Below are 25,774 nucleotides of genomic sequence, written 5' to 3' on the forward strand. Positions count from 1 at the left end.
ATAAGGCTCCAGGACCTAATGGCATACCTGCTGAGTTTTTCAAACAAGGATGGAGGTAATGATTAGACATCTAGGCTTTTTTTTCTTCCCAAAATATGATATGCTGAAGAAATGCCACAAGATTTCAAAAATGTCACTACCATTGTCTCCCTTAATGAAAGCTGCTAGTAGCAAATAAGAACTCTATGGACTGGATTCTTCTGGAATAATTCTTAACCATTACAAATCATATACTCTTAAGAATCACATTATTTTTCTTGCTTTCTTCAAGTCTTGGATCAAACCCTAAATTTTGCAAATCTTTCCCAATCTTCCTCAATCCTGGTACCTTCTAATGAAATTACCTTTAATTTACCCTATAAATACCTTGTATGTAATTAGTCAGTTGCAGGTGACTACTTGACAACAAGGACTGTTTATATCTTTATTTGTGAATCTCTAGCACAGTACAGACACCATCTAATGTTTGATGACTAGATGATTTGACTAGATTATTTGGTCTTTGCTATGTTGTCAGACAAAGAAAAAGTATATAAAATATGAAGATTCACTAAATTCTTAAGAAACTAGATATTAAAAAACAACTTTTAGAGATAGAAGGGGTGTGAAAGAGCTATTCTAAGTAATTCATTTTTATAGCAGAGGAAACTAAGGCTCAGAATGACAAAGTAATCTTTTTAAGATTCATAAAATAACAAACCAAGTATATACAAAGTCCTTACTATGTTCCAGGTACTATGTTAAGCACTAAAAATACAAAAAACAGAAGAGAGAAAAAACAAACAAACAAACAAATGTATGGTACTTGGCCTTTAGGAACTGACATTCTACCAAGAAAGAAAATATATAGATACAATTATATAAAATATATCAAATGAAATAAGTATAAGGTATAGGAGCAGGGGGAGGGAGGGAAAGAATGTGGAGAGTGAGTAATAAAAGAAGCCAAGGAGATCAACAAAGTCTCCACACCCAAGATCAGAACCTAGAACTAAGGATTCTCATAGTGCTCTCTGTGATATAATTACCATACTACACATAAATTATCTAAGAACAAGTGTCAAAGTGAATACAATACACCAAATTACTTATGACTGATGAGTATTTATCCAGGTGATGAACGGCAGTGAAAGATTATTTGTCCTGGAATTAAGAAATCTAAATTCTAACTCCTTTGGGGGAGGGGGAGGGAGGATGGGGGGAAGAGTAGAGGAGGCATCATCTCCATTTTTCAGATACATAACTTATTACTATAACTTTTTTTAATATGAGAAAGATTAGGATTTTAGAGCCAAAAGGCACCTGAGCTATCATTTAATCTTATTCCTCCTTTTATAGATGAGGAAACTGAGGCTCAAATATTGAGAGTAAGCCCACAATGCTATTTTGTGGCAGAACTGTTGACTCAAATCCATGTCTCTTAGCTCCCATGTCAATGTTCTGCTCCATGTTATCATAATGCCTCCTTTTTAAATTATTTTCACACATTAGTTTATTGAATGAGTTGACCAAGGTTCACACAAAATTAACTCGAGTCTCTTGATTCCTAGCCCTACGCCCTAATACAACACACTGTCTCTCATAATTCAACTGACTCATGAACACCAGTAAATCAATAAACTGTATCTCTATGGACCTTCTATTCCTAAAAAAAAAAAAAAAAAGGTTTGATTATTTAAATTGCAACAGTCAGTTGTCTTTCCAGGGGTAAGCAAAAGAGAGGAGAAGCAGATAATTAAATGCTCAATAAATGCTTGTTGAGGTTACAACAATAAAATTTATGAGTCTAACAAAACGATGCAGTCTATTTGTGATGATTCTTTTGTTCTTAAATTAAGTATGGGGGGGGCAACTAGGTGGCGTAGTGGATAAAGCACTGGCCTTGGAGTCAGGAGTACCTGGGTTCAAATCAGGTCTCAGACACTTAATAATTACCTAGCTGTGTGGCCTTGGGCAAGCCACTTAACCCCGTGTGCCTTGCAAAGACCTAAAAAAAAGAAATAACTAAATAACTAATAAATAAATAAAGTATGGTTTTTCTTTTCAAATATAGACCTTTTTTATTATTTGAATTCCCTACAAGAAAAGGAATTAAAAATATGAAAAGGTAAATCAGAAGTGAAAATATAGACACAATTTACTATTTTGCTGGTCACTAATATTTGGATTCCACATATGATAACAACCTTCAGCTAGAACCTGCAAGTCTTTGAACTCCCCACACCTTGGCAGAAATATCATTGTTATTAAAAACAACAATAAAGAAATAAAAATATCCAAACAAATTGCCTATTAGAAGTACAAATGTCAAATAATACAGCCAACTTGAATTGAAAGACAATGGCTCCATTACAATGTGTTTGTAAGATAATTAAGTTCTAAAAAAAAATCTGTGTTGATGTCTTTGAAAAGCAAAAAAAGTCAACTGGTCTAGTTTCTACTTTTCAAAGATTATTAAAATCTAACTCAAGCCACTATTAGTTCTGCCTGATTTAAATGATTCTAATTTCATTCAAGAAGGGTTATTAACCTGCAAGTGCAGTTGATTTTTGCTACATTTTTAATATTTTATTGTTTAAAGCTTATTTTTTCAATTAACGGCATTTCAAAAATTAATCTGTTCGGATTAGAGCACTGGCCCTGGAGTCAGGAGTACCTGAGTTCAAATCTGGCCTCAGACATTTAATAATTACCTAGCTGTGTGGCTTTGGGTAAGCCACTTAACCCCATTGCCTTGCAAAAAAAACTAAAATATTAAATTAATCTGTTCATACCACTATCTCCCACACTCTCACTGACATAAGTGCATACACCAACAATACAAATTTCTACATTAGCCATGTCCAAAAATGTTACAATATTATAATGCCTTTTAAGTTTATCAACTCTGTCAGGAAGTAGAATGTTTAACCTTTTGGACTTGTTTATTTTTGCATTGATCACTTCTAAAGTCTTTCAATGTATTTCTCTGCAATGTAATCATTGTATAAATTGTTTTACTAGTTCTGTTTATTCTCTTTGCCAAAGTTCAGAGATCTTCTCTTTTTTTCCTCCAAATCTGTCTGTTTCAATAATTTCTTAAAGCATAATAATAATATTACATTACCTTCATATTGTGATGTGTGTTCTTTATCTTTGTCATTCCCTGATGGGAAAACAATTTTAGTTTTCAATTTTTAGCTGAAAATGTTAGTACATATAAATTCCTTTCCCTCTTTCATTAATTTCTATGTGTTTTAGTTAGATCAAAGGGCATATATATATAGTTGAGTAACTTTCTGGCATAGTTTCAAATCTGTCAATGCATTTATAGATTACATAGATAAAAAATGAAGGCTAGAACCAACTTAAATTAACATTTCTCAAGAATCTAAATAAAAAAACTAACTTATTACTGTAGTATTCTAAAGCTGAAAATAACCTTTTTTGAATAGACTTTGAAAACATTTCAATATTTTCAATAGTATTCGAAACATCAATGTTCCTTTCAAGTTTGTGGATACATACACATATCTATACATCTATACATATGCGTGTATCCATGTTTATATGTAAATACACATATTAGAAATAGCATAGAAGTGTAAGCTGGTAAATAAATATATAAACATTTAATTCAGTTCTAAAAATATGGGTCAACTTTGTATAAGGAACCATGATAGATGTAGAGGATATAAAAATATATATTAAACAGTGTTTGTTCTCAACAAGGTTATAATTTTAAAATTATCTTAAGAGATTAATTCATAGAAACTACAAGATATGATCTTTAAATTGATAAATTCACTTATTAAGTGTGCAAAGTGGCATTAGTTTTACGTAATATTTACCCACTAATCTTGATGCTTTAATTCTGTAAATTTCTCAATTAGCATATCCTACAGATAATAACTGATTAGTGGCATAAAGTACAATAAAATCTAGGCTGGGAGGAATGAGAAAAATATTCTAGTTCATCCCTGCCAATAAGTCCGACTGGTGCCACAGTCTTTTCCACCTGTTCTATTACTGGAATTCTCCAGGAAACTTAAATGCCTCAATAGATAACCAGAAAAGATGGTAAACTTCCAAACTTTCTTCCATGTTAGTTTAGCATATAGTCCTTTCATAGATATACAATAAATGCTTACAAATGATTTTGTGAGCTATCATTAAATAATTAAAAGGTCTTACAACCTAGTTATCTTTATAAAAATAGATTTGGGGAGTTACCATATGCTATAAATTCCAAATATCTTTTCCTAAAAAAAACAGAATTAAGATTCTCTTTAAGTCCCCTCCCAGCATCAATTTTATTTTAACATTTTCTGGGAAATGGCCACCTCTTAGTAAGTCATATCTGATCAAACTTGAATTAATGACAGATTCCAAAAAATTCCATACAATACTTACCCTCATTCAAATTCAGTATTTCGCTACTTTTCTGAAAAATGGCACACACCCTATTTGCTAGATTGCTTACTATTACCTGGATAACCCCCGCAGGGCTACTGTGAAGATCAAATGAGGTGATATTTGTAAAGCTGTTAGCTTAGTTATAGGAGGTACTTAATAAAGAGCTAATTTCATGTATGGTGTATAACAAACTTGGCGAGTGAAATGTTAGGGCAAATAGGTATTGATCCAAAAAGAAGTAAAGTTACAATATGATGGGTCCAATATTCTGGCCACCGTGTGTGTGTGTGTGTGTGTGTGTGTGTGTGTGTGTGTGTGTGTTAAAAACTGCTACTTGTTTCCACTTGCCACATATTCATAGAAGAGCTATTTCCAGGCCTACAAACAGCATCTCCTTTGATGATCCAATAAGGAGTTAGGATAAATCCTACTTATGGGAAAAGTTAGGTGCTGTAAGAATTAGTAACACCTAAATTAGTGTGTACTTCTGCTTAAATTAGATGACCTTTTAGTTCCAAGGATGACACAGAGGGTAAGTTAGTTTCCAGAGACTGAATGAGAGATGAGTTATTATCTAAATATAAAAACTTCCATTTAATTTTCAAAGCTCTTCATAACCTAGCCACCTCCTACCATTTTAGTCTTCTTAAATCTTCTTCACCTACACATACTCTATTTCCAAGTGACACCTCCATTTTGCTCCTCCCAAAAGACTTTCCATCACTCAACTTCTGACATTTCTCCTATGCCTTGAATTCTCTTCCTTTTCATCTTTGTCTCCTGTATTCCTTTAGGTGTCAATTAAAATTCTATATTTTTCAAAAAACCTTTTCCAATTCCCCTTAATACTAGTACCTTTCCTCTAAGATTATCTCCCATTTCTCCTGTCTATATTTTGTTTATGCATAATTGTTTGCATTCATCTTTCCCATTAGACTGTAAATTCTTTCAGAATAGGAACTGTTTTTTGTCTTTCAGTGTTTCTTCAGTGTTAGTACATAGAGAGTGCTAAATTAATGATTGCTAACTAAACTAAATATATAGGCCATATAAAGATGAAAATTACTAAAAATTAATATAGAAACTATGTCAATTTTTGCCAAAGAGGTCGAATGGTCCAATATGCACTAGGCTGATAGAGAAAAAAAATCTCTACTGAGCATTTTAAATGCCTGAACTTCCATCAGAATTAAAATCTAAAATGAAGTAATGATACAAAAAGCAGCAACCAACTAACAGTACAAGGTGTGGTCCAAGATGATAAACAAATAACATTTATATGTCTTTGGGAGAATGAGAGAGAGGAAAGGGAAACAGGAAAGAGAAATCAAATTTTATTGGCATAGAAACTCCTGCTAAGAAAATGCCTTCCACAAACACAAATGTACAATTTATCTTAGAGATTTAAGTAATTTGTCCAGGGTAACATGGCTAATAATGTATAAGAAAAAGGACTTGAACTCAAATATCCTTGATTCAAAGATATCTTTCTCTTTACTATGATATGCTGATTCATGGATCTCATAAACACAAGAAATTTCAAGAACTCCAAATTTAGGTTATATGATTTTTTTCTTTCCCTTTAAAAATAGTCCCAGAATTTTGGAATAATTAGAATGTGACTGAATGCTTTTAGTTTGATTCTGATATCTATAGTTGTTTCATTACCATTTTAAGAGAAAACTATTTTACTTTAAGCTTCTAATCTCGGGGCGGCTAGGTGGTGTAGTGGATAAAGCACCAGCCCTGGAGTCAGGAGTACCTGGGTTCAGATCCGGTCTCAGACACTTAATAATTACCTAGCTGTGTGGCCTTGGGCAAGCCACTTAACCCCATTTGCCTTGAAAAAACCTAAAAAAAAAAAAGCTTCTAATCTCTAAAAATAAAGGACATAACTTGGTCCCAAGAGAAAAGATGGAGGAAAAAAAATGTACCACTCTCCATTTGTTGAAGGGGAGGAGGAAATAATATGAGTGAAATATTGTATTTGACAGCAGACATATTAAACTGAGATGAGTTTTATACCAAACTTTTTTTTTCTGTTAATATTTTTATTGCAATTGGAGAGGGGAAGGTCTATTTGGAAATAAATTTATAGAAAATAAAGGACAGATATTAAGAAAATCTCTAAATACATGTAAAAAATTCCATACCAATGTAGAGATAATTGATGCAAATTAATGATTTGTCTAATGTATCCAAAAAGAGGAATAAGAAAACTATGTTTAATATGAGAGCCAGAACATTTAATAAGAGGGCCAGAACAATATGACACTTAAACCCTAGTTACAGGCAACGGTACAGTATGACTCATTTCATCACATAAACAAAGCTCTTGAGTTTTATTTATTACCTCGTGCTTTGCTTGGTGGTGTATACACTCAATAGTATTATTTCACATGAGCCTCCCAACAACCCTATGAAGTAAACAGGGCAGGTATTATCCTGATCTTATAGATGTGAAAATCAAAGCTCAAAAAGACTGAGACCCAACTTTCCATGTTAGCAGAGACAGTAAAGCACAGTGGTTAAGAATTTAAGATCTGGATTGAGGAATAATTGAGTTCATATCCCAGTCTCTTAAAATACTAGATGCAAGAGCATGGATAAACATTTAACTCCTCTAAGATTGTTTCCACATATGTAAAATGGAGAAATGATTAACATATTTAAATCACAAGGCTGTTTTAGGGTAATATATGTAAATGTTTGCTATATAAATACTGGCCTATTAGTAGCTGAAATGTAGGCCTTGTTCTTCTGATTCCTTAGCAATGCTTTGCTCGGGATATTATACTAACTATGGCTGTCTATATTGAAAATTCTTTTGGGAGTGCCTCCAGGATGAGTTTAGAAACCACAAAAAAATACACTCCCTTTCAGCTCTGATCATCTATCCATCATAGGGGGTGAGCATTTCCTGCAAAGAAATACTTCCTTCATACCACCTATACCGACTGAAAACTTAACTGTCACATGGCAAGGTAAGCAAGTCCTATAGCAGCAGGAATATCAATATCCCCACCAGCAGTCCTCCTTCTAATGCAACCCCAGAAAGCCATTATGCAAAGAAACAACCCCTGGGAAGTTAGAATCTGGCAACTGCTTCTATGTGTACTGCAGTCCCAAATGCAGAAAAGAAAATTCCCACCATTTAAGTGCTTGAGGGTCTGTTAAATAGTTTAGGATCAATGGAAATGAAATTAAGGAAGGCACTATCTTCTTTGCCACGGTACTCCAAGGTGAAAACTAATGTGTAAACTTAGTTACAACTAATGTGAGTTCCTCGAGAGCCGACTATTTCTGCTTTTCTGCTTGTATACTTAACAGACTACTCTGCTAATAGTAATCATTTAATAAATTATTTTTCATTCATTTTTATTCAGCAGAATGTGGCACTTACTCTGAAGTCAATAATGAAGGAGGTTTTGCAAAAATGTTTTGAGCTATGATAGCAATATAGTTGGAATAAAATGTATAGCTTCTTAATGACTTAGTGTTCCTAAAGAACACTAATTTTGATTGTCTAAGTTCTGGTATGTTTGATGTGTTTGTTAGTGACATCAGACTATGAAACTAAAAATTCAGCCCTCTTCCTAGGTGGAAGGAGGGACTGACTTTTATGACAAATTTCTACTACCAGAATCATTATTTAACTAGGAATTTTATTTGAATCATATAGGAGATCAGAGTTGAACTAGGTCTTAGAGACAATATCATGTAATCCTGTCAGTTTAAAGATGTAGAAGTTGAGTTCTAGACAAACTGAGTGAGGTGTCCAAGTTCAGAACACAGGAAATAAGACAAGTGTTGGCCTCATGGGGGGCTGCTCTTCTGACTAGTTTAGACTATGGTCTGTGTTAGGTCCTTGCTTAAAACTTTTCACTTGATTCTATTTCTCCTTAGATGGGGAAAGAGACAGGGACAAGCAGATAAGACAGACAGAGGGATAGGTAAAGGGATAGGAAGAGAAAGGAAAAAAGATTTTATGCAGTACAACAGAAATATGTGTGCATGTATATGTATCATATATGTATGTGTATACCCACACACTTAAATGCATATTTGTTTATCTGTCTGTCTCTCTGTCCATGTATTTAAGAGCTTCACATCACCACCATTTGGCAACTCTGTGGGTGTGGGAATGGGTAGAGTGCCAGGTGCAGCATGGACAACAACATTCCTCTTTCCCCACACCCCAAAACAATTCCTTTGACACAGACTAAATATCCAGCATTAACAGATTAGCATTCCCTGGTTCCTTATTGTATATAGTAGGGTTTAGCCCAGTAATGCCTATATTGAAAACTTCATGAAAAGTCAGGTGTTGAAAATATTCAGATCTTGAAAAATTTTTGTGCAAAAGGCATAGAAATAAATATATAAATATAAATCTTGTTAATACAGAATTCCAGGTTTTATTCACAATACTTAAAGTCTTAAATGCTATTTTGTCACATAATTAAACATCGTGGTTAATAGCAGGTATGGTAAATAAAAGAACTGCTTTGCTCAAATACTATTTGCAAAAACTCTTTAATGCTATCACAAGTTCTATTTATGACTGAAAAAGAAATTGAGTAGAAGTGATCCAATTAAATGTATTGCAAATTTTTTTCTTTTATTACCAGAGCAAATGGAAATAATGAAACTTCTGTCAAACTTAAGATTTATTTTATAAAGTACCATTTCTGTAACTATTTCAATATAGTGAGCTACCCCATATTCTTCTAAATATTTCTTTTTTGGGACATAGTTTCTATATATAATGGATTATATATAATGGAATGGAATATATATATAATGGAGAGTCAAGTTTAACCCATAGGATAGGTATTACTTATTTGTTAAAAGTAATTATAGTATATAAAAAGATATGATTAGGTTCAAATTTTCATGTTTATGTTTTTTGTTTTCCTTAAGGCAGAACAAATTTAGAAGCTCATGAAACTACTTCAAAATTCAAAGAGATTCCTGGACTTAGTGATGCTTTAAATAAAATAATCTTAAAAGCTTCTGTTTAAGAATAATAAATGCAAAATAGTTTACCTAAATTCAAACTGTATCCTGCATGAAATGTTAGATTCAAGTAAAATACTATTAAAGTATACTGCATATGGTGGATCCTTGATAAATATTTGATGAATGTTGAAACAAATTAAGGTATATATTTATATATGCCCAAAGTCCCTAAAAGGGTTTTAACACTGAAGATAATTTAGGAATGGAATGGAAAGCTACAGTAATGCAAGTGTACATATACTCATGTTAAAATTTCACATTTAATGAAATTAGAGTATTACATTTTTTTCTTAAAGAGTCAGATGATTGGGGCGGTTAGGTGGCGTAATGGATAAAACACCGGCCCTGGAGTCAGGAGTACCTGGGTTCAAATCCGGTCTCAGACACTTAATAACGACCTAGCTGTGTGGCCTTGGGCAAGCCACTTAATCCCATTTGCCTTGCAAAAACCAAAAAAAAAAAAAAAGATTCAGATGATTTAAATGATTTACAGTTTGATTAGATGATACAAGATCTAAAAATCTATATGCTGAACCTATTTTGAAGGATGTGCCAAAGCAACTTATATGCAATGACAAATTTAATCTGACTAATTATTGAAAACTAGATTAAAATTTAATAATGACAGCAATTTTATTCTTTCTTTCTCTTTTCTTTTTTTTCTTTAAGTTTCTTTTTATTGTGGGGGGGGGGGATGTCTATGTTTTCTTTCATATTACACAGACCTGGACCCTAGACTATAAATCAATCACACTTTCCCTAGAGCTTATGAAGTCAATGATGATATCATTATCCTATGTTTATATTCCCACTAAGTGAGCTTTTCTATATGCATTCTGGGTAACTACATATGCTAACCAACAAGGCTATGTAGACATATGTATCATAGCAACAAACTCCTTCCTGTACTGAAAAATCCTGTTAGAAATAGCACTTCTAGGGCAGTTAGGTGACATGATGGATAGAGCCCAGGTCCTGGAGTCAGGAGTATACAAGTTCAAATCTGGCCTCAGACACTTAATAATTACCTAGCTGTGTGACCTTGGGCAAGTCACTTAACCTTGTTTGCACTGCAGAAACAAAGAAAAATAAAATAAAATGAAATTTGCTTAAAAAAAAAAAAAAAAGAAAACTTCTTGCCCTATATAGGATCCAAGTTTTCACCCAGCTCAGGACTGTGCCTTAGCTTGACTTGGCAACAGTTTGTGAGTAAAAATTCTTTGGTGAAGACACTTCAAAACATTTCAGCACCTCATCGTGATCAAATGTATCTGGCCTACCTGGTTACTGGCACTCTGTCTCTGGCCTGCTCTGTCACTCCCAGGGGACACAAAAAAACCAGGGGAGGGCAGTCAAGTCCTAGGAAGGGCAATGGGCCGGGGGGGGGGGGGGGGGGGGGGGGGGGGGGGGGGGGGGGGGGCACTAACACAAGAAACGAAATATTTAATTTGGCCTGGAAACTTTAGAGAATGTCTCAGGGCATTGCCAGCTGATCAAGCAGTTTCTGCCTCCCCTGTTGTGGACTTCCAGTCTGGGCTCTCCCCGACTCGATGCAGCTCTGGAGCCCAGCGATCTCTCCAGCCATCTGCAGAGCTGCTCAGAAACCTCCCTGGGCTTGTCGTGGACCCTGGGGCACCAAGATCCCATGCCAGGACAAGGGATCTGGCTCAGAACAGGCTCAGCGGCAGGTGTGGGTGAGCCGGGCTGCGGAGGGGCACCCTGATGCTGAGGCCGCCTCGGGGGCCTGGAGGGAGGAAAGTCTCAGGCTGGGGCCCCCACAATCAGTCGTGGCTCTGCCTCCTCGGCTCTCAAGTTCTTCGGGCGGTCTAGTGACAATCACCTGGAACTTGGGCCAACCAGGCTCGGGCTCACTGGTCCACCCCGGAGGAGGTGCCATGCTAAGGGAGCTGATGGTGGCACCCACAGCATGGCGAGTCTTGGAGAGGGAGAACCTGCCCGGCAGGGAGGGCACGGGCGGGGGGCATGGGTTCTCCGAGTGCCCCTCCCACCTTGCCCTGCCTCAGTCTCCCCCTCAGGGCCGGCACCGGCCTCCTCTACTTGGGGTTCGGAGTACTCGCTGTCCCTCCAGCTGCTCAAGCTCCAGGAACAGCTGCCCGAGCTCCAGGAACAGCTGCCAGCGGCATGCATCGAGCTGGGACCAGGGCTGGGGAGACCAGGGCTGGGGAGGCAAGGGCTCCCAAGGCCCCAGCCCAGGCCCGGCCCTGGAGGCCACTTTTCGGCTAATGGCAGCAATTTTAAACGAACCTTTGTCCAACCACATTGACAGGAAAGGATTCGTAACATGCCTCACTAAAACTAGAAAGTCAATTAAGACTGGTTTTAAAATTCTGCTAGTGTTGAGTTGCATAAAATGTCTTAACGACATTAATATTAGGGCTTAGCTGAATGTCCCAATCAAGACATCATTAGTTATTAACATTTACTGAGCTTGATTCTATACCACGAAAGTAAAGTCATTTATTTTGGGAAAACTTTATGACTACTATGTTTGTAAAGACCCAATGACTGGCAAACTGTTCCAAATAAGTTAGAGCATTGATTTCTAAACCCAACTACTTCCCTCTAAGATAAATAAAGAAATTTCATTATGACTTAATAGTAAGAAGAAAAGAATAATCTACTAAGATTATAAATCTAGAGTTGGAAGGTACAAAATTAGTAACACCTTTCCCTTAATTACCCAAGTGTAACTGGAAATACTAATGTTAAGTACAATGCCATTTGGGCTACCATTACTCAGTACTCACACAGTACTGTGCTGATCCAGAATAACATAATAGGAAGAGAGGTATCAACATAATTTCCACACGTAATATTTCTTCAGGCAGAGTGCCTATACTAACCTGCCTTCATAAGCATTGTCGAAATGTACTTTTCAAAGTAAAACAAACAAAAAAACTTCACAGAAGTAAAAGTGAAGTCCAAATTAAACCAACAAACATAACTCACGTTGATGACCAACCCATCAAAGGGTTTTCCCATCGCTCTCTGGTATCAAATTCCATCTTCCATTTCTTTGTGTTGTTTACTCCAGACTGCATGTTATTGCGGGCAGGAACAAAAATCTTAACTTTTCTAGTTTTGATATGTTCCTCTGGAACACCAGTCAGTGTGGTAATATCCTAAAAAGAAATAAGTAAACATGTTTCAAATAGACTTCAGACGCAAAGACATTTCTTTATTTCTAGACTGTTTTCTATATTGTTCTGGTAATTTCATTTCTCAGGAAGACATCAAAAGTAAGACAAATCCACCAAATCTCTTGATGAAAACAGGAGGGTCTTTCTGATGATCTAAGACATTTCCTTTAAGGACACACTGACAGTTTTACTCAGAAAAAAAATTCCTACTGAGGCTTTTAAAATAGTTGCTAAATTGACAAACTATCCTTACCAACTTAACAGAGCAGGAATATTAGACTATCTTGATGGAAGAAGGCTCACTCTTCATGAATAAGAAGCAGAAAAAAATGAAAACAAGGGTTCTTCAGCTTGGAGATAATCAAAACATTAATAAAACTTTAAGTAGGAAAAAACACAATAGCAAAAAATCTTATAATCAGTGTCTGATGGTGTCTAACACTGTAAAGTGTCCTTTTATAGGATAGACTGAAATCATATTAAAAAATAAAACTAATGAAAACTCAATAAAATATTTTTTTATCTATGTTAACATCTTCTAAGAGAAGGGTGATTTGAACCTAATCTATCCTCCAAAGTTAAGAGGGCAAAATTATATAACTTTTCTAGTTCTATGTATAAAATATTAGGCTGATGTTTTTGGATTCTTCTTCCCTCCCTTGACATCTCTGGTCGATAACAAAATGTTAATCTAGTAAATATGCAGAGACATGGCAATATGCATTAAATTTATTTAAGAAGGCTAAGCAATACTGATATGACACACAATAACTAGATAAATGTATTTAATAAAACATTTCAGCATTTCTTTCCCTATTTAGTAATGGTAAAAAAATTAGTCTGTTAAAAATACTTAGCATTCCTTCCAAATAATTCCAAGAAATGATGCATGTCTTAATTCTCATTTCACTTAATAAAGTAAGATTTGAACAACTATTCAAGAAAACTTGGGCAGGGTAAACATGAAATACCTGTAGTACAATTATAAAAATTAAAGTCCAAGCTTTCATTTGCAAATAATAAGCCTAGGTACAGAACTATGCTCTTCAACTCTTGTAATGTTACATTATTTTTTCATTAAAAACAACAAACAAACCTCAATAAATGTTTGAATACAATGAGTAAAATCTGAAAAAAGTTTTTTGGTTTAAAAAAAGTTGTTTTTGGTCAATATATGTCTGACAATGGTATAAATAAAAGAAATAATACTATTATTCAAAGTTACAACATAAATGGGAAAAAGATTGACAGGTACTTCTTCTGACTATACTGGTCTAATACACCCACAAGATTAAAAAGTAATACACTTTAAAGTTTTTTATTTTAGTTGGCAATAAATGTTATGCTAAACACAATACTTTTCCACCTGCACCAATAATGAGGTGTGGTTTCTCTGTCACAGCTTGTCTGTTTACAGAAACTATCAAAATGATACACATATATTTACACAAATATGCAGTCCAAGAATGTGCCTACATTATAAAAAAGAAAAGCAAACAATACTTGAATGGTATCTGAAAATAAAAGATAAGATGTACAATTGTCCCAGATTGCAATGACAGAAAAATTAAAGGCAAGACCCAGAATCCTAAAATGCAAGACTATTACTCTCATCAACTGATGAATGATCTGTAGGAAACTAGGCTATTTAAAATATAAGGACTAACTCCCAAGAAAATAACTCTAAATATCACAAGATTAGATGCTTAATTTAATTTTAGAAAGAGAACTTTTTCTGTATACTGTGTACAAAATTTTATAAAATTTATATATATATATATATATTTAACATCAAGTTGGTTTTTCCCCATGATTTGTGCTGAATTATAGTTTTAAGATGAATTTTTATGATTAAAAACCTTCTGAAACTAATAAAATTACTTATTGTTTCAATTAGCTAGTAAATAGCTACATGATGTTGCTAATCTCTTTATATTTTTGACTTTTAACTGCTAAAGTTTCCATGCCTTCTGGGAATATAGCAATTATTTATTGATATCTTCCCCAATTTAAAGTTGGCACTTGAACAGACGATTCTCAGGACAATGAGTTACTGGATTTTGAAGCCCAAGTTGTCCTGACATAGAATCACTGTTTTTGCTTGCAGTAGACATGTAAGGTACTGTAGCATAGCTGAGTTGTTGCCAAAGATAGAGAATAAAAAAGCTTGGCATCTATCACATACTTGACACCTAAAGGGCACAGAAGCTCTAAAATTCCTATTCCCTGTAGGCGCACTCTTAGTCTAGACAAACTGATTTCTCACACTTTTAAAATGCATTACAACACTCTATTGTGATCATTTCATCCACACAGCTTCAGCTAGTGACAGAAGAACCTGTCCTTTAAGCGACATTTCAATGGGCTAAAGCTCCCGCTCCAAGATGTCATTAAAACAATATAATACTTGAAAAGAACTATGCTGCACTAAGTTGAACTCTACTCTGTCCTCAATGCTTTGCTTTGAATCCAAGTTCTCAATGAACTACCTGTGAACCAATTTTCAAGAACAAAATGTCTGAAAACCATTTTAGGCTGTAAGTATGAACTTGTTTTTTTTTCTGATAAGTTGCTTGAATTTTGCTCTTGCAATAAAAATTGACCTGCTAACAATGAATTATTGGGTTTTTTTAAAACTCTAGTAGACTAGAAATTCCTTGAATTTAATGAGGATTTACTACTTTACCCATCTGAATGACACTGGACACTTAGTTGAGGATTAAATACATTAATAAATTTTCTGACAACATAATGAGCATGGCTTAAGATAAATTGGGATTTCAAATTTCATCTGAAAAAGTTCAAGTTAATTTCTTCTATAAACTAAAAAAGCCAATTTTTAACTTGACATAGTAGAAAATGATAAACCATACAAGCACAATAAAGACATTATTCTACCAAAGTTGAAAAAAACCCTTTTCTAAATATTTCAAGTGTGAATGATGTACATTATATGATTCACTTAAATTATTGAAGATGGTAAAATCTGAATAACATAAAGTTCCAAAAATGTAATATATATAATATGTATATACATATGTATATCTATATTTCTATATCTGTCTGTCTGTCTGTCTATCTATTTATCTATATTCATTCTACTCCACCAAAGTGGGCCAAGGAGGAAAACTCAATTGCAGCTCATGAACTCAAGGTCATCAGAATCTTCATTTGGCTATAGCAGTCTTCATACTTATAGCATCATTTCTACCTTGCATTAAAAAATTCTCAAAAAGGTGACTGCTGGTTGGCTGAGTAGCAAATAATTCACCAACTACTAAAAAATAAGAAGAAATGATGTACTGATGCCAGTAAATCACATTTTTCTTCCAAATACCAGGGAACTAAAGTATTTTTTATTCTCATTAAATATTAGCTTTTCATATAAAAACTATATGATTCGGTTATCAACTATTCAGACCATTTATCTTGTGTGAATTCAACTTTTTTTTTAAACAAAGGAAGCAGAGAACAAGCAATGGGAAGTTGGTGTCAAAATGCAGAAAAACCTCCCAGCAAGCTTCTTGCAACCACCCAGGATTTAGAGTCTTGCTGGCTGCTCTCTTTTCAATACCAGAATTTCACACATTTCAATGACCATTATGACTTCAAAGAATCAAATTTTCATCATTGTCCGTCATCTGCCGGTTGATTTGTATAAAGGAGTTCTTCTGCATGCACTCTAAACAAAAGGCTCCTAACTTTCGTGGCGATATATCAAGTTTAAAAGTTCTGTTTGTGACAGTTGTGTCTGTGGTAAATTAGGGTAACACTGAAGGAGTGCAGCTGCTCCACAGGAACCTCCTTTTTGGCATCATTTCACTTAAATAAAAACTGAATAATTAGCTTCTGCCTTTATTAAACCACAAAAATGCCACTGGTCTTAGTAATTACTTCCGGTTGCCCCACCCACTTAACCTTAACAGTTTACATTTGTCATAAAGGAGAAATAAATAGAAGTTTTTGCACTTTAAGTGAATTTAACACAGACCTCTCAGTGTACTCTCCAAGGTCATAATTTTTACCAGGCCTTTGGTAATAAGTTGAAATTGCATGAGAATTTGGGGGGCTGGGGGGATGTATAGCTATCATGGATTATAAAATTAAAAACAAATATACAAGAATTTGGTTAGCTGAGATGAAATTGTAAACTACTAGTTACAAAATAACCTTCGAATTTATATTCAATTAGTTAATAAACTTGATTTTTTTCCTATTAAGATTCATAGCATAATAGAAAACATGCTTTAAGGTTTGCAAAGAACTTTTACACAGAATGTCATTTGAGTCTCATAACAACCCTGTGAAGTAGGTATTATTATTATTATTACTATTCCCATTTTATCGATGTAGAAATTGAGGATTAGAGAGGTTAAGTTCCCTGGCCAGGATTACACACCTATTAAATATCGAAGGCAGAATTCAAACACAGGTCTTCTGTGTTAGCTGAGTAGCAAACCCATCATTCTATCTACTGTACCACCAAGCTGCATCTTTATCATCATCATCATCATCATCATCATCATCATCATCATCATCATCATGATAATTATCACTATGATTCTGAAAGCCAAGTTCTAAGAAAATGCAATGAACATAATTTTCATGCTCAATATGGACAATTAGTGATTTATTATATAGTACTGATTAAGAATAATTCATATATTGAATTTTAAAGTTGTAAATAGTGGATAGAGTGCTAGCGAGATGTGGAGTCAGAAAGATTTATCTTGCTGAGTTCAAAGCTGGTCTTAGAAACTTACTAGCTCTGTGACCCTGGGCAGATCACATAGCTTATTTTATCTGTTTCCTTATCTGTAAAATGAGCTGGAGAAGGAAATAAATGCAAACCATTCCAGTATCTGGAAAAAATATCCAAATGGGGTGACAGACTCAGAAAGAGTCATATATAACCAATACCCCCCCAAAATCCCCAACACAAAACCAACTCAATGAGATAGATAATATCAACTTATTTCGTTTTCTTGAAGACCTTCAAAGCTTTTATAATCATTACTGACTATAGTATTCTAGAGGCAAGCAAGTATAAAATGAGCTAGGAATAGGTCAAGATGATCAATTATTTAAGTGATACCCTGAATATAGGAGGTAGATCAACTAGTGTGATTATAGGGCTATAGATTCAGACCTTGGAGGTAAAGTCCATTCCCCTGAAGTACACAGAGATTAAGTGACTTGCCCAAAGTCATACAAGTAGAGGTAAAAACTGATTAAAACACAGGTCATCTGTTTGCAAAGATTTCTATGTGACAACTATAGATAATAATAACCCTGGACAAGTTTAAGTCAAGGAAATGGGATAACATTTTTAAGATACCAAAGTGCAAATAAGCAATCCTGAGGTTATTGAAAATGCTATACTTGTAAATTCTATTACAACAAAATTAATTTGACTCAGGACAGCTAGGTGGTGCAATGGATAGAGCAATGGCCCTGGAATCAGGAATACCTGAGTTCAAATCTGGCCTCAGATGCTTAATAATTACCTAGCTATGTGGCCTTGGGCAAGCCACTTAACCCCCATTGCCTTGTAAAAACAAAAGAAAAAAAATTAATTTGACTACTAAAGCTTCCTCTTCTTTATCATGAAATCTTTCAATTTAGAAAAATAATACTGATAGAGGGCTACATAAACAAATTAATACAGACAGTTACTATTTAATCACACAATGGATATTGAATATTCCTGTTTTGGGAGATGAAAGAAGAAATTTTAGGAAAAATTTCCTGTTCTATAAAATGTTAAAATATTTTGGCTAAACTCCTTTTAGTTTCTTGAAGAGAGGGGTACAGAATGGTAGGCACTCAGCAAATTCTCATTAAATGCACTATCACTAATTCATTGCATCTGAATGGTATAATTAAGAATTTCTTTTAAAATATTAGTCTCACAGAAAACGAAGTATACTATGCTTTTTAAATGGAGGGGCAAGGAATTAGTCAGAATGAGGCAAATACTTTCAGTTGTTCATTGTATAGACTCTTTACTTAACCGTTTGTTACAAGGGAGGGTTCAATTCCAAAGTAAGATAGGTGGTAAGATAGGTGGTGTGTGTGTGTGTGTTCATTCTTGGGGGAAAGGTGAGATATCCATAAAATACTTAAAACAAAAATAAAAAGAAATAAAATTTTTTAATTGAGAAAAAACAGGCAACTAGGTGGTGCAGTGGATAGTTCACTGGCCCTAGAATCAGGAGGATTTGAGTTCAAATCCAGTCTCAGACATTAATAACCTTTCTCATGATCTTATGCAAGTCACTTAACCCCATTCCTTGCAAAAAAACAAAATAAAAACAAAAAGAACCTACAGTTAAGGGAAAGAAGGTAAATTGTATCATAATGGAAATTGTCTTTTTGAAATCTTTAATTATGATCAATTGTTTTTTCACTCTTAAGTATTAAAGATTCAGTCTCACACAAAAGGCATTTTGATGGCAAGTCATATGATCTGGATACATGGCATCACATAAGCGAAACAAACAGAGCCCTGTCTTCTGTCCTTGGTAGCTAAACTTCTTGAATAGGCTATGTACAGTTAACACCTTAACTGCCCTCATTCTCCCTTACAATTTGGTTTCTGACCACATTCCACCAAAACTGCTCTTTCAAAAGTTAATAAAGATTTATCTAAGGGGTCAAGCCCAATAGCCTTTTCTCAATCCTATTCTCCTTGATCATTTTGCCACCTTTGACATTACTGGTCACTCTCCTTTACACTCTCACACATATTCTACTCTAGCCTATGCTTCTTGAAAACAATGTAATGTTGGATTCTAGTTTCTAATACATTCTGCTATCTACTTCCTTTTTGAGGGCAAACCCATCCCATTCACATTCTTCATGATAATTACTGTCCATTTATCTCCACCCTATTTTCTTCTATTTATTCTTTTTACTCTTTATCCTCTCCTGCCTCTGAAGTCTTTTTTGCTTCTGACCACTGACTTCCATTTTCTGGTTTTTTGTAAGGCATTGGAGTTAAGTGACTTGCCCAAGGTCACACAGCTAAGTAATTATCAAATGTCTGAGGCTGGATTTGAACTCAGGTCCTTCTGACTCCAGTTGGTGCTCTATTCACTATGTCACCTAGATGCCCTTGACATCTATTTTCTACCCTACTTTTTACCTCCCCTTCCCACCCTTTTCTTAACTCTCCTTCTCCTATTTCCCTGTTGGGTAAGATAGATTTCTATACCTAAATGAATATGTGTGTGTTTTCCCCCTTTAATCCAATTTAGATGACAATGAGGTTCAAGTGTTACTCTCCTCCTCCACCATTTTCTTCTCCATTGTAAAAGCTCTTTCTTGCATGTCTTTTTTTATGGGAAATAATCCCCCCCCCCTTCTTCCTCTCTCTTCTTCTTCTCCCAGGGCATCCCGCTTTCTTGCCTATCCATTTCCTTTTATATCATCCCAACATAATCAAATCACTTCTGTTGCTTCCATGTCAAATCCTTTTAATTGCTCTAAGAATGATAAAATCTTAGAAGTTACATGGAGCATCTTCCCATACAGGAATGTAAATTGTTCAACCTTATTAAGTGTCTTATCTCTCTCTTTCATATTTAACTTTCTATATATTTCTCTTTAGTCTTGTTTTTGAAAATTAAAATTTTCTATTCAGCTGTAGTTTTTTCATCAGGAATTTTGAAAGTCTATTTCATTAAATACCTATTTCCCTCTTGAAAAATTACACTCAGTTTAACTGATTTAAGTTATTCTTGGTTGTAATTCTAACTCTTTTGCCTTCTGGGATAACATACTCCAGGTTCCTTTAATACATAAGCTGCTAAATCTTGTGTTAGCCTGATTGTGACTCCTTGATATTTGAATGATTTCTTTCTGGCTGTTTGAAATATCTTCTCTTTGACTTGGGAGCTCTAGAGTTTGGATATGATATTTTTGGAGGGTGTGGAGAGGTTCATTTTGGGATCGCTTTCAGGTAGTAATCAATGGATTATTTCATTTTCTATTTTACCCTCTGGTTTTAAGACATTGAGGCAGATTTTCTTGATAATTTCTTGAAATATAATGTCTGGGCTCATTCTTTGATCATAGTTTTTAAGAAGTCCAATAATTCTTAAATTATCACTCCTTGATCTATTTTTCCAGGTCAACAGTTTTTCCAATGAGATATTTCACATTTTCTTCCATTTTTTCCATCCTTTTGACTTTGTTTCTTGATGTCTCGTGGAGTCATTTGCTTCCAGTTGTCCAATGGTAATTTTTAACAAATTATTTTCTTCAGAGATTTTTTTTTCATCTGGCTAATTATTGCTTTTTGAAGAGTTATTTGCTTCAGTATGCTGCTTTTACCAAGCTATTGTCTTTTTATAATTTTATTTTCCTTGCTCTCAATTCTTTATCCATTTTCCCCATATCACTCTTTTTGAAAGATTTTGAAAATAATTTTTTTAAACTTTTCCAAGAATTACTGTTGGGCTTATTATAATGGACAACATAATTTCTCTTTCTTTCAGGCTGTTTCTACTACATTGCTATCTTCTTTTAGTTGGTGTTTTCATCTTCCCTGGCACCATAGCAGTCTTTTATGGTCAGGTTTTTGTTTTTTTTTTTGGTTTGCTTATTTTCTCAGCCTATTTCTTGCCTGAACTATAGGCTAAAGATGGACTCTGTTCCCGCTATGGAGGATTGAAAATGAAAAGGGATACTGTCCCAAGCTTCAGGCTTTTTTGCACTTCTGTTTTCAGAGTTAAATCCAGGTATTTGGAATTTGGGGGGCACTTCCAAAATGGTATGATCTGGGAAAAGGTGTAGCAGCTGCTCTATTGGTATGTGTTCTGATGCTCACCCCGGAAGGGTCCCTAATTCCTTGGGATTGAAATCAATACTGTTCCTTAGGTCCCTCTCTCTCTCTCTTGGCTCAAAGTGCTTCTCTCCTCCCTTGAAATGTGACTCTGAAATGGGTATGGGCAAAAGAGCTGCTGAATAACATCTGATCCTGCATCAGTGCTAACACTGGGATCCCTCCAATCACTTTCTGACCAGTTACCAAGTCTCAACATCTCTGGTTTGATAGTACCTGAGTCTGCTGGTGCTTCTGTTCTTGCCACCTAGTCCCACCACTGGTATGGCATCCATGTAGCTCTGGGCCAGTCTATATATCCCTGAGTCACAAATCTCTACTCCTGGTTTATTAAGTTGTCCAGCCAAACCAACCATAAAAAGACTAAAATACCATAATGTAGGTATTTTGTACATTGGCTAGGTGGCACAATAGATAGTGCTCTGGCTGGGCTTGAAATCAGGAAGGCTTGAGTTCAAATCCAGACTTAGACACTTACTAGTTATATGACCCTGTTAATCTGTTTGTCTCAGTTTTTATAGCTGTAAACCATCAGCATATAGATGGTAACTATATACATTGAAAATGATGAGATCACTAAGTGAACAAGATTAGAGGAAGAAGAGAAGGTCTAGGCCAGAACTCTGAGAGACACCTACAGTCTGGAGAAGAATCTAAGAAAAGAGAAAGTGAAGAATTGGTTAGATAAGTAGGAGAAAAGAGTGGGGTCATGAAAACCTAAAGCGGTAAAACCAATATAGCAGAATGGAGGAAACATTCATTCAAACTCTTTCAACATTCATATAACTTTAAAATAACATTTTAAATTGAATTCTGTAGTGGCAGAGTCAACAAAAGATCAGAGTGAGAAATTCTTCCAACTTAAGACCACTTGATTAATCTTTATTTCCTGCCCCAATCTCTCTGCTAATCTCCAATTTCATATGTCCAACTGCTGTTCATACATCTCAAACTGGATGTCTAGTAGACATCTCAAACTCAATATGAACCCAACAAAACTTATCTTTCCCCTAAGCCCTCCCTTCCTCCAACTTTCCTTATTATTCTCTTACTTGTCAAATTCTCTTTTTAATTCTCATACTCCTTGATCTTTCTGCAGACTGACACTTTGGATCACTCTCTTCTCTTGATACTTTCTTCTTTCTATGTTTCTAGGTTTCCTGGATTTTCCACCTATGCAGATGACTATTAATGTAGAAGAATACCACCATCCTTCCTCCAAGAGCAAATACAGTAGATTGGCAGTCAAAATCCTTAAAACCCAAGTGCCATTTTACCTCTCCAGTCTTCTTATACCTTAATTAATCTCTGAAATGTATTATCTTTAATCCAGACATTGGCTTCTCAGCTATTCCATTGGTTTCCAGGATGCTCCACAAATAAACTCCATTATCTTGGCTCCAGGGCATCCTCTCTGGTTGTCCCCCTTGTCTAAATAACTCTCCCTTCTCCACTCTGACTACTGACCTCCCTGCCTTGCTTTAAGTTCTAACAACAATCCCAAGAAGTCTTCCCAACTCCTCTTAATTCTAGTGTTGACTTTCTGTTAATTATTTCCTATCTATCCTGTATATATTTCTTTGTATGTTATCTCATTCATTAAGTTGTAAGTTCTGTGACAGAAGGGGATGCTTCATGCTCCCTTTTGCATATCTAACACTTAGCACAGTGCCTGGTCAAAATGTTTATTGATCGATTCTTACAATATAATACACATTAAACAAAAATGTCATTCACACTTGTAGTTTTATTTTTTACATTATCCAATCCCAAGAAGCATACCTTGAAGCATGATTTTCAAGTTAGCACCTTCCAGCAAGGTTATACTGCTGGAATGAGTTTAGAATGTTTAATCCAAGTACACATGCATGTCTTTTATGGAACTCATCTTATTTTGGCTAACCTTTCCTTTAACCTCATACACACAACTAATATTGTCAGTTGAGGGATCATTAAACTAACTTTAACACCACAAATCATTCAAATGAATGATTTATATAGTAGAAATCTCATAGGCACAAAAGGATATGGCACCAACACAAAATGTTTCAGGTCTACTTTCTTTACAAAGTTTATTCATTTTTTTAATGCTCTTTCAGTTGTTCTGATTATATTCAAAAAAGGATTTTTCAGATGCTGATTTTTCTTCAACATTTTATTGATTTTGAACATAACCAAGGAGGGATGTTAATATTCTTTTAACTAAAAATGTATCCTAACTTTGTTAGCATTAAGCAGTAATGATGCTGAGGGAAAAAGGTTGATGATGAGGATACAAGTACATGAATAATGAACTGGAGGTGCCTACTAGAAGATTTGAGTCTATGATTCGAGCCTAAATAGCTTTCTGTATTAGGACAAGGCAGAGTTAGAAAGCAAATCTGTTATTACAAGGTTACAATGCATTCTAGAGTCCAGTAGAAATTGTAGATTACTCATTGTCTTGAATTATTTGTAGCACAGATTCCCTTAGAAGGAAGTGGCTATATGTTATGAGAAATGACTAATGGCATATGGTATATGGTAGGTACTCAACAAATGTTTGTTGAATGAAAGACTAACAATACACTATTGACATTATTGTTGCTATTATGTGGACTGAATACAGGTCTTTTGACATTATATTTAGAACAAAAAGTACTACAAGATTTGACCTTGGTATGTCTCAATCTAACTATGTTTTGGTGAAGGGAAGGAAAATTTATAAGGGGGACATGGAATTAGGAATATCATTTCAGTAATTTTATTGTCTTAACAGTACTGAGTCTTATACAAGCCTTAAAAGAACTTTTTCAGCAATGTCTCCTGATGGCATGGAAATGGAACATTATCAATTAATTTTTTTAAGCTCTTTCAGTTGTTCTCATTACACTGGAAAAGGATTTTCATATGTTGTTCTTAAAGAGCATGTCAGTCACAAGGTCTAAATCAAAGGTAGGGCCTACTGAGAGACATATTTGTCATCTAAGAATGAGGATGACTATGTTCTGACACACTCATCACCAGAATGCTTGCTACAAGGTGGGATAACTTTTTTTGAGTACAGCAACTAATACAGATTGATTTAAAAAAACATAGATGGTTCAATCTATGTATGTAGAAGGAAGATCAACCTCAATCTCAGAAGTTTTGATATACTGTAGGTAAAGGAAAGTATGTTTTGAAATTATATAAGTAAAAGAGAAAGTATGACAAGGTGGATAAAGGGTCATCCTTAGAACTGTGACACTGTGACAACAGAGACTTGAAATTTTTGCATAGATGACAAGTTTCCAATGAGATTCTTCTAAACCAATGAAATTACAGAAAGAACAAAACCAATTAAAAAAAGATATAATATAGGCATTTTGTATTTGGTGGCTAGGTGGTACAATGGATAGTGCATTGCCTGGGTTTGAAGTCTCGAAGGCTTGAGTTCAAATCCAGACTCAGACACGTACCAGTTGTATGACTGGTCAGGTCACTTAATCTGTTTGCTTCAGTTTCTTTTTAAGTAAAATGATGATAATAATAATAGCACCTAATGTGTCTGATGTAAATGAGATAATAATGAACTACTTGGCATAGTGCCTGGTGCATAGCAATAGCTATATAAATGTTAGCTACTAGTAGTAGTAGTGGAAGAAAAGAATTCAATGTATTGTAATGTCTCCAATGTATATATTCCCCCCAAAATAGAATACTAATCCATCCAAACCATCTTATCTTATGTGACTTATCTGTCTTTAGGTAAATACTATAAAGGAGTGATTCATTATACTGGGGAACCTGCCAAGTCTTTTGATATTTAATGGTATACCAAAAAAGATATGAAAGATATCTATTATCTCTTGCTTTTGCTACATAATCATTTCTTCTCTCTCATAAACCTCCTCATTGATGATTTTTTAACATTTTAAAAATACATTTCACATATTCATAATATACTACAATCTATTTATACTCATCATAAATCTTTCCATTGCCTTTTGGATGATATAAATTATTGATTTAACCTGATGTTAATAACAAGATGACCTATTATTTTATGTATCAAGGAATTTTATAAAATATTAATGTGCATTGGAGGCAAGCCTTTAAGGTAGTATAATTTAGTTCTACCATATCAATTAAAAAAAATAACAGATAAGCATGGAGTAAAGTGGGGAAAACGGAGCATGTATTTTTGTACCTTTCAATTATTCTGTGTGATGTGATCTCTTAAAGAATACCATTTGTAAAAGTCTACATGTTTCCTTCTCTTATTTCAACAATGATAACCTCTCTCTCTCTCTCTCTCTCTCTCTCTCTCTCTCTATATATATATATATATATATATATATATATATATATATATATGTAAATATTC

At 34.6% G+C, this 25,774-nt stretch overlaps 1 protein-coding gene and 1 pseudogene across 1 annotated transcript in view; both read right to left on the bottom strand.

The window, feature by feature from the left end:
- The window catches only part of NDUFS4 (NADH:ubiquinone oxidoreductase subunit S4), a 127,361-nt gene that overhangs the window by 29,842 nt on the left and 71,745 nt on the right, over window positions 1–25,774 (bottom strand). Inside the window, exon 3 of the mRNA XM_074204154.1 lies at window positions 12,388–12,560. Coding sequence (XP_074060255.1) covers window positions 12,388–12,560 — 173 coding nt within the window. The remainder of the gene's footprint in view (window positions 1–12,387; window positions 12,561–25,774) is intronic.
- Window positions 10,842–12,297, bottom strand: LOC141503431 (coiled-coil domain-containing protein 115-like; annotated as a pseudogene).

The sequence above is a fragment of the Macrotis lagotis genome, chromosome X, assembly GCF_037893015.1.
Source record: "Macrotis lagotis isolate mMagLag1 chromosome X, bilby.v1.9.chrom.fasta, whole genome shotgun sequence".
Lineage (NCBI taxonomy): Eukaryota > Metazoa > Chordata > Mammalia > Peramelemorphia > Peramelidae > Macrotis > Macrotis lagotis.